General features: G+C 49.0%; 1 protein-coding gene across 3 annotated transcripts in view; it reads left to right on the forward strand.

The window, feature by feature from the left end:
* UBE2F (ubiquitin-conjugating enzyme E2F (putative)) overlaps positions 1-8,033 on the forward strand; it is a 30,720-nt gene extending 22,687 nt beyond the window's left edge. For 2 of the 3 annotated variants that reach the window (XM_006866782.1, XM_006866784.1), the window contains 5 exons: positions 1,500-1,570; positions 2,338-2,395; positions 4,045-4,077; positions 6,237-6,299; positions 7,983-8,033. In XM_006866782.1, the coding sequence (XP_006866844.1) occupies positions 1,500-1,570; positions 2,338-2,395; positions 4,045-4,077; positions 6,237-6,299; positions 7,983-8,033 (276 nt within the window). The remainder of the gene's footprint in view (positions 1-1,499; positions 1,571-2,337; positions 2,396-4,044; positions 4,078-6,236; positions 6,300-7,982) is intronic. The other variant, XM_006866783.1, reaches the window with a different exon arrangement.
* Positions 8,034-10,456: the final 2,423 nt, after the last annotated feature.

The raw sequence follows: 10,456 nt of genomic DNA on the forward strand, positions 1-10,456 counted from the left end.
GAGCATGGAGGGAGGGAGCTCACCCTTCTCTTTGGTTCCCACAAATGCTGGAGTCCATGGTCCTGTCTCAGCCCCAGGCTGCCACACTGTCCCCTTCTTGAGAGGACTTCTACAGCCCTGCTCGACATTGTGCTGCTGACCACGTCACTGCAGCCTCGGGCCTCCCCTCAGACAGGTGCCTCACTTTAGGCGCACCTCTGTGTATCTGCAGAGAAACAGCCACGGCTCGTTAAATGTAATCGGACTCAGAATTTGAGTTCTGGATTTAGTCCACAGATGCATTAGACCTTTCCACATGTGCTTCAGTGATCGGTAGAGTCTAGTGATTTTGTGGTGGTTTGAAACCAGAAAGAAAATTCATTAGCGTTCCATGAAAGTTTGCCTGTATTGTGCACATTAGAACATGGAGCTGTATCAGGTAGGCATGAGAGTACTGACATGCTTCTGGTGGAGAGGCATTCCCTGAGTGTACTTTTAAAAGATAGTGATTGACTCAGAGGATAAAAAGGGCCACACCACAAACAAGAATTCGCACTGAAGCTACGCTGGTGCCATGTGGCTGCAGTTGACAAAGTCTGGAGACCTTTAGAGTCTGCGATCCAAGTCTGCTGAGAAGTCGGGAGACTCATCTGCGGCTGCTCCAAGGCCCGTGACCCGAGGACTCGTGCTGTGGTGTGTGGGGTCGTAGCCTTCCCCACCGTGAGGACGCTGACCAGAAAGTCCTTTTCCTGGCCTTAGTCCCAAGGACGTAACTGAGAATGTGGCGGCAGAGAGAGGCCACGGAACGAGCCGTACTAGAGCATGGCTTGTTGGGCGTTAGCCGGCCCACGCTCCCCTTTCTGTAACCTTCACAAGGCCTTCTCCAAACACACACATCCGGTAATGAGAGGCCGTATTCCGAGGAGACACAGGAGTACTTCTCTCCTCATCTCTTGTCTTTGTTTCTTAAACAAGTTCATGAGGTGCTGTTGTAACAGAGAACTCACAGTGCACCCCACGGCGGCACTTTCCACCTGGTCGGTCCTCACTTTAGTTCCTTCCCCCTCTTTACTGCATGAACTGGACCAGGGCATTAGTCTAAGCAGGTGTGTGCTGCAGTAGCATCTGCAGAAACCTCAGGAAAGGGACACTCATGCCAGGTGCAGTGACTTTAGTCAGAGGCTTCTGTGGCTTGCTCATGGGCTCTAGAGGCCCGGAGAACGCAGGGTTCCTCCCTGACGGGGTCACTGCCAGATGGGACATGAGGCCTTGGTGGAAGTTCTGTGACTGCAGCAGTAGATTTGGGGTGCAGACACACTTTCTGGATGATATTCGGGTTACAGTATGTCCTTGGTGAGGTGCAGGAAGGGCTGAGGAGGCAGGGACACAAGTGAATACCTACTGAGCGTGACCCGTGGTGGCTTGGGGCTGAGGTACTTGTACCAGGTATGACCCTGTGGTGGGTGGGCTATGGATGTGGCTGCTGTGGTTTGGGAGACCATCATTTCTCTGTTTTGTAGCCCCCCAAAGTGAAGTGCTTGACCCGAATCTGGCACCCCAACATCACAGAGACGGGAGACATCTGTCTGAGGCAAGTTCCTTCTCTTCCCTTCTCTTCCCTGAGTGCAGTGGTTTGGTCACGTGCCCTGTCTTCTGAGAGGAGATGGAAAACCTCCCCTCAGGCTAAGCTGTATCAGCTTCTATCCCACCTGCACCTGCTTATTGGCCCCTTCTGGCTGAGGCCCTGGCCTGGCTCTCAGGACAGCCTGTGGCTAGGGGTCCCCCTCCTGTTGCAATGAGGTCACTGTTCCCTCCAGATGGCTGGTTTAAGCTACAAGGGCAAAGTATGATTGATAAAATCCAGAAAATGAAATGTGGACGCCAGGCCTCAAAAGACTTGGGCCCTGGGGACTGAAGCTGTCCTCTTTGTAGCAAGCTGGTTTTGATGTACCTGGGGCACTTTGGTGAGCCATCTCAATGAGATTGTGTACCGTTTCCAGGGGCAGAAACCTTGCTTTCCCACTTGGCTTTGAATGTGTGGCTGTGTGGATTTAGACCCTTTTTCCGTTTGGGCTTAGTCCTCTGTCTGTAACTTCCGGGAAGGCAAAGATGTTAATTGCAGGAGCTCTGGTACCTGACCCTCTGGGTTGGAGTCTCAGCCTCCTCCCTCCGCAACTTGACAGCCATGGGACTCTGAGAAAGCCATTAGCCCGTAAGGACCTCAGCCCAACCAGTGTGACATCCAACACAAGTCAAAAGTCAGCGGGGAGAAATTGTGGCAAGGGCAGTACTTCCAGCAGTATCACGTGACCAGACAGACTGCTCCTGCTAATCTCGTGGGTTTTGTGTCGGTTCCAGTTTACTGCGAGAACATTCTATTGACGGCACTGGCTGGGCTCCCACCAGGACGCTGAAGGTAAGTGTGTGGCCCCTTCCCATCCCCCATAGCGAGCATTTCCTCCTAGGTCCTATAGTGACACACCTGTCATCTCTGTGGTAACACACCCTGTCCCTGTGGTGACATACACCCCCATCTCTAGTGACATCCCTGTCTCTGGTGACACCCCATCTCTGTGGTGACATATTGACACAGCCATTTTTCTGTCTGTCCCCTCAGCACACTGAGCTCATCTTCATCCCCAGCAGCGGCTCCATCTTCATCCCCAGCAGCGGCTCAGCCCAGGGATTCAGGGGCAGCATAGATGGGGCAATAATGAGAGAAAGCGATGCAAGCTGCCATGTGTTAGATGAAAATGAAACCCGCCTAACAGAGACACGCTCTTCATCTTCCTGAGATCAAGTCACAAATCACAAGTTAGCACAGAGAACGTTGGGTTTCATTTCATTTTAATGAAAATCTTTGGTCCTTGACCTAATTTTAGAGCAAACTATCGAGGCTTTCTGCTCCCATAAAGATTTACAGCCTCGGAAACCCTGTACAGGGTCGCTATGGGTTGTAACTGACTCAACGGCACTTAACAACTACAATGAGAACCCAGTGGAGGTGTGTTCTTGGCTTATGTATTACCTCCATGTGGCTAAACTGGCAGATTCTTTGTCATGTAAGGTGACTTGAGAGGTCTGGGCTGTATTTGGTGACAGCTGGTGGGTTTCAGGCGAAGCTGGATTGTGCACCCGAGCGAGGTGTGTGGCCTCCTGGAGTAGCATTGGTCCTGACTGCACCAAATGTGTCCTTGCTGGGCTCACCTTTTCACGCTAATGTCGTGATTTTCTGTCTTGACAAGAACAAAGCATGTGTGGTAAAGCTTTTATTATTCATTGAGTGAGTGAAGGCTTACATGGCAGATCCTCATTTTACATTCAGCAGATCACTGTAATGATAGAATCCCCTCCATGCACCCTTAGCCAACAGTACTAACTACTTACCTCATGCCTTTTTTTTGGATGTATACATACCACATTGAAAATACATACTCATTTAAATGTCCAAAGGGCACATTTTGCAAGCCAGCCTCCTGCCCGAAGGCACGCTGTCTTCCTCAGTCTGTGGGCCTGGAGGTCTCTGCTGCTCTCTCTCTGCGCCATTGCCTCTGCCACCATCTCTGTTGTCGCTGCTTTTCTGGTTAGGACCCCTCGCTCCTCTCATGTTCCTCCCTCTTGATGGTCCTCTATACTTGAAATGACAGATTAACTGCTATTCCCATTTAGTTGTACCTCTTCTTTATTTACAGTGGTGATAATCGCCAAATTACTCACAATTAAATCATAAAATCCTATCCCCTTCATCATTTGAACCCATTTGGACAAAAGGAAAACTAGTTGGCTTTCTGTCTTAACTCCCCTCATTCTGACCCTAAACACCCTCATGAAAGCTTGTAAGCCAGCCACTTCATGCCTTTTTAACCCCCCAGTTTTGATAGCCGAAGTCTAAGTTGCCCGTCCCTATCAACCCAGTGTACTGAGGAGGCACACTTGACCATAGATATGAAGAATTCTTCCCTGTTCGTTGGAATTTGGGGCAGCTTCATCCATAATGTTTCTTGATCATGGATTTAAAATATTTAAGCCTCAGGAACCTGAAACCTGTCTTTTTCTTTATTTCAGGATGTTGTTTGGGGATTAAACTCTTTATTTACTGTAAGTATGTGGTTCGGCTTCCTAATATTTTGTTTTCCTTGACTTCTGCTTTTAACCATCACATTTAAAATAACACAAGGGGATTTAAATGTCCCTGGAAGCCCCTTCCCATGTGCCCCTGTGTTTGTTGCACTTTTATGAGTTAGAGAGGGGAGCAGTAGTGGTCAGCAGGGAGGGTGTTGGGGATGAGGCTCCCTCACCTTCTGGGGGTCCTGGGTCAGTGCCATGTGCTTGGACTAGTCACGCCTTTAGGTGTGCCACCTCTAGTCCCCAGCTGGGCCTGTGGTCCTGGCACTGTGACCCCTCCTGCCCTGGGATTTCTGTTTAGAGGAATAATCCATGCTCACCCATCCTGTTAGTCTTGTCACTGAGGACTGGTGTTCCCCTCAGGGAGAAGGTGACAGGACGACCAGTGAGGTCCTAGGAAGGGCACAGCGTCATGTGGGTGTCTTAGCAATGTCATTTGTCAAATGTCATTTTCACGTTTTAATTTAAAAAAGACAGAGGGCTTCACTGGAAATAAACTTCAGAGAACTGCTTCTAAAAAAACAAAATACTGCAACTTTTGTTAAAACCTAGTTCGTCCGCATGAAAGCTAGCCCCCCTAGGACTGATTGCCCAGGATAGCCTGGCATCCTGGTAAGTGCAGGCCTGTGGACCTGGCTCCGCGGCCCTGCCATTCCCTGGGCGGAAGTCTGCTGGTTCTCACCCCAGAGTCATTGGCGTGGATGAAGTACCAAGGTCGAGCGTGATCTACGATCTACGATCTGCCCAGTGGTTGTGCTTCATGGTAATGATGAGTCTGCTCATCTTTGGCTCTGGTTGAGGTGGTTGGTAGCTCAAGTCCTACCAGAGGGTCACACACCATCAATGTCACCCGCAGCCACATGGATCCTTCTGGAATCCACCATACCTCCCACAGGTTCTGTGGCTTGTGAAGCAGGTTTGACTGATGACTTTACCGGGGAATTCATGGGAGGAAATAAATGCAAATTCAGTCGGTAGTGATTACCCCAGTGAAGGTTCGTTTGAGGTCAAACGTATAGTTAAAAACATAAGACATTTTCTGGATCTGACTTAGTTGGTACATTAGGTAGCTCAGAGTATAGGTACTTTATATTTTTGCCCATTGCCAAGACTTAGAATTTTACAACTGGAATTGATCTCAGAGGTTTATAATTTTTCTTTACTCTGTTTATGACATATGATTCGTCATGTCCATATTTATTTCCATGTCAAAGGTATAATCCCCCAAATGAACATGGTTGTGAGGAGAATTGTGCTTGTCTCTGAGTCGTTCACTACCTATGGCATGCTGAGGAAAGCAGTAACACGAGCCATTGTTACCACTGACTTTCCAGAAGACTGAGGAGTGTCAAGATCAGACAGGGCCTCTGAATGGGCATTGAACCTTTCTTCTGGGGTGTTTCTGGAGGGATCAGGAGCCCAGCCATTCAGGTGGTTTTCTGAGAGAAGAGAGATCCCAGGGCAGGCGTCCGGTGAGGTTGCAGACAGTTGTGCCGCAGGGAGCGAGTGTGATGCTCGTGTTCATGAACTGCAAGGTGAGAACAGAGAGCTTACCTTACAAAGGCCGGGTTACAACTCCGGTAGAACAACACATTGCTAGTAAGGGACTGTGGGTTTTATTTTTTTAATGGGTTTCATTCTCCAGTTATCAAAAACAGCATGAGGGATTTCTTTGACGGTGGTTCCTGCATTTTCTCCAGCCCCTCGAGTTTCATGTACACATGGTCCCAGCGCCGTTCAGCCAAGTCTGCCAACTTGGACCCCCTCCTGTATACTCGTCAGGGGCTCTGGTGGCACAGTGGGTTCACCATTGGACTGCTAACCAAACGGTTGGTGGTTCAAACTGACCAGGAAGACAAGGCTGTGCTCCTGTGTCAAGTTCGCTTCCTGGGACAGCCTTTGGAGCCGTTCTCCTCTGTCTTTTAGGGTCACTGTGAGCTGGAACTGACCGGTGGCAGTTTGACAGTACTCCTTCCTCCAAAAAACTGTGGTTCTTGCTAAAATTTCACAATTCTCCAGGTCATTCTGCCTCTGTTCAGTAGATTTCTGCTGCCTGCTTTGTAAAAGAAAAGCTGATCGCAGCAGAAAAACAGAATTTTTCCTTGTTGACTCAGAGTTTCTCTCTTTTTAAGGATCTTTTGAATTTCGATGACCCATTGAATATTGAAGCAGCAGAACATCATTTGCGGGACAAGGTGAGCTAGTAGCAGGTTTATTCTAGGAGATGCATTGTATTACAAAGATCATTACTTTCTCTTGATTCTGTCAGTAAGAAATAGAGAATAGTGCGATCCTGTATTGAAATTGAAAGCAATTGGTGAATTCTCTGTCTGTAAAAATGGTCCCAAACAGCAGTGATTGTGAGGATGACATGGACCAACAAGCACCGAGTCAGTCTGTTGTACATTAGGGTGCCGTGAGTCAGAGCTAACACAGCGGCCCCCAACAACTACAGAATGCCTTATAGTAAGTGTGAGTATTCAGAGAAAAGCGTTTTAGCCAAGGTCAGAAGGAAGTAGTCGTGCATAGGTGTGCTTCTCCAGGCACGTTCAATAGGAGACGTTTGAAACCGCACATTATTTTACTGACAGTGGAGACGTGGATAGGGATGGTGAACAAATCATACAAGTGTGAGGGAGAATGAAGGACCCTAGCTGTGTGTTAAGAGAACATGAAGAAATTGTAGACACTTAGCAGTGATAGACATGTGAGGAAGAAAGAAGAAATCTGACATGTGAGAGGGGATGAAATCATATGCGTGTCTGAGGGTAAATGAAGAAATCACACATGTGTGAGGGAGTGTGAAGGAACCACAGATGTGTGTAAAGGCACATGAAAGTGACAAACGTGAGGGAACATGAAGAAATCGTAAATGTGTGTAAAGGATTATGAAATCACAGACATGAGGGAACATGAGGAAATGACATGCGAGGGAGTGTGAATTAACCACAGACGTGTGGGGGAATGTGAAAATATCACAGATGTGTGTGAGGGAGCATGAGGAAATCAGAGTGAATTGACCAGATGTGTGAGAGAGCCTGAAGAAATCACACACGTATGTGAGGAGGTACGAAGAAATCCTCCATGCCCCTTCCTGCACATATCCCGTGACCTCACGTGCTCCCAGATGGACCTGCTGCCCATTGTGCGTGCTGCCTGCTGACCTCGTGGTCCTGCAGGCCTGTGTTGTCAGCAAAGTCACAGGCATCAGCTGACAGCTGTGGACAGATGGTGTGCCCTTCCGTTGACCCTTCTTGGGAAGCCCTCCCCATGCAGCCTGGTCACACTGAGCCTCGAGAACGTGACTACACATCGGAGAGCAAAAGCGTGGTGATGGGGAACAGGCTGCAGACGCCAGCAGAGATGTTTTAAATCAGCTTTGATTTTTCTTTGACAGTTGCTTTCTGCTCTTGGTCAGAAATATGGGAATACTGTGTACCTCAGATCCCCCAAACCATAACCCAAATCCCACTGAGCTCTGAGAAATGCCCCACTCTTCATGTGTTGTGACCACCTTTTCCAGAGGATGCCACTGTCCAGGGGTGTGAGGATGGCACTTCACAGCACCCCGACCTGGCGTGGGGCTCTGGTGGCCTCTGAGGAGTGGACACATCTTAAAAAGCAGGAGATTCAGGGACGAGACCCTCCTTGGGAGCACTCCATGAATGTTTATAGGGACCGTGACCTCACTGCCCCCAGCCTCAAAACCAACAAGATAACCCTGCCTCAGAGTGCCGTTTCCGCCCCTGCCATGGTCCCTGTACACAGGAGGTCCCACCTAACCTTCTAGGTCCCTGACGCCCCTCACAGTGGCTCTGCCTGCTTCCTGCAGTGTTGTTTCCACTCACTAACTCACACCCTCCTCTTCCTTCTCCCAGGAGGACTTCCGGAATAAAGTGGAAGACTACATTAAGCGTTACGCCAGATGATACAAGGAGAGGCCTGCAGGACCAGGGATTGCGTGATGCCGTCATCTGTAACGTAACCACCAAGAACAAGTTCCTCCTTCCCACCCTCACGTGCCCTCTCTGCCCCGCCGGGCTGTCAGCTCGAGACCAAGTTGTACTGAAGAACAGCTCCACAACTGCCCATTGGAGACGGAGACGTCAACACACAGCAAGAAATGGACCTTGGGTTCTAAAGAGTTGTCTGCTTACCTTAACATGTTTACTCTGTTTGAAGCTCTGCTGTACAGGCTGTTGGAATTCTTACGAAGTTTTAATGAACTCAAAGTTGAGGCTAGAGTTTGCTCACCCCTTCCACATGCACCATTTCCTGCACAGATGATGCTAATGACATGTTCGGTGTGACCCACAGATTGACATGAGTAAACTGCTTGGGTTCCACTTCTCAGCCCCCGCCGCGCGGCCCCACCCAGACCTCACCAAGTTCCCAGAATGCATAGAACCACTTAACTGTCTACCTTACTGAGATGCGGTTTTTAATTTAATGTAAGTATATTTTGGAACAGATGTGTCATTTGTACAATTTAATGCTTTAATGATTTTTTTCCCTATCCTCATTTAGTCTATTTTCATTGTATAGAGCAGTCAGAAAGATGTTGGGTCAAGCAGTTATTGAAGAGAAATACAAAGGAAATACAAAAAAGACAATCCCTTTTGTCCATGTGCAGTGAGAATCTGGCCTTTTAAACAGATCTTTTAGGTGAGGGGTGGTTAGAAAGTTTGGAGCCTCTGAGGGTAGACTGGGATCGAACTCAGAGAAAACACATGAGCCCTTTCTCATTCTGAAGGTACGGCTCTTGCTGTGTTATTGAACCACAGAAACACTTGATCAGAGCCGGGCCCTTGCAGTCCCCAGGGCGGGAACCCACCACACGTGGGGGGCCCTCTGTAGCACACAGTGGTGCTGACGTCATCCAGCACTGAGCCTCCCAAGCCCAGAGCCCAGGGGTGAGCATGGGCACAGGCACGGTCCAGTGGGTCCACATGGGAGCAGGGACAGAGCAGTACCCAGGCCTCCGGCCCTGGGACAACAAACACATGATACGTGTTGGTACATTTCACTGCCTGCTTCCTGGGGACCTGGGTTCCCACAGCTCTGACCTCCCTGGAGACCCAGTCTCCTGCGGGTTCTGAATCAACTCGACTGTAGTTAACAGCAGCGACAGTGGGTACCGCTTTCAGACAGAAGTGATGTGGACCAATTATCTGAGGAATGCCTTCGGTTCCATGTGCAACTCTGCTAGGAGTCTTGGTATGGTGCTGTAGAATAAGCACTGGACTGCTAACTGTAAAGTTGACAGTTCAAATCCAACCTTGGAAGCCCTACAGAGGGTTGCCTCAGAGGACATTGAGCCTGAACCAACTTGACAACATTTAACAACACAATAACTAGGCCTCAGGAAAAAGACTGTCCCCTCCCGCTTCTCTACATCCGACCTGTCCTAGGCCACCTTCTCATTAAAGCAGCCCCTGGCCCTCCTTAAAGGGAAGGTGTCCTGACACCGGAGTGGGATCTTGGATTTCAGGGAATCACAAGACCCCACTCTAATCTGCCCGAGTTCCAAACACTGAGACTCCAGGCATTCTTGCCCACCTGTGGGGAGACCAGGATGAGAAACCCAGGCGGCTGCCAGGAGCTAAAGCACTGGTCTTGAGAACAAAGACCCCTCCCCCCCACCATCTGAAAAGTTCACATACCCCAGCATTTGGTGGTTTATATGGTTTGGAGGGCACATTTCCCCTGCCCTCAGTGGGTGACTCAGCCACAAGCTCCTACACACTCCCAGAATGCCATGGGAGTGAGACACCAGTGCTCAACCCTGCCCCAGACAAGCCAGTGGCCTCAGACCACAGACCCAGCCTGTTTTCTCCAACTCAGGAGCATCCAAAAAGAGCCTGAACTGTCGGTGCTGAAGAGTTGGTTCCAGCTCATAGTGACCATATGCACACCAAAAGGAAACACTGTCTGGTTCTCCTACATCCTCACAGTTGTGTTTGAGCCCATTACTGCTGCAGCTGGATCAGTTCATCTATTTGCAGGTCTCCCTCTTTTTTGCTAACCCTCAAATTTACCAAGCTTGATGTCCTTCTCCAGGGACTGGGTCCTCCTGATAATGTGTCCAAGTATAAGAGATGAAGTGTCACCATCCTGGCTTCTAAGGAGCTTTCTGGTTGTGCTCTTCCAACAAATTTGATTTTTCTTCTGGCAGTCCAAGGAACTTTCAATATTGTGCAATAACATAACTCAAATGCATGAATTTTTCAGTGGAATTCCTTATACATTGTCCAACTTCCCCATGCGTACGAGGCATACATATGCATACCACTGCTTGGGTCAGGCACACCTTAGTCCTCAAACTGGTATCTTTACTCTTGAACACTTTAAA

This window comes from Chrysochloris asiatica, unplaced genomic scaffold, assembly GCF_000296735.1.
Source record: "Chrysochloris asiatica unplaced genomic scaffold, ChrAsi1.0 scaffold00096, whole genome shotgun sequence".
Classification (NCBI taxonomy): Eukaryota; Metazoa; Chordata; class Mammalia; order Afrosoricida; family Chrysochloridae; genus Chrysochloris; species Chrysochloris asiatica.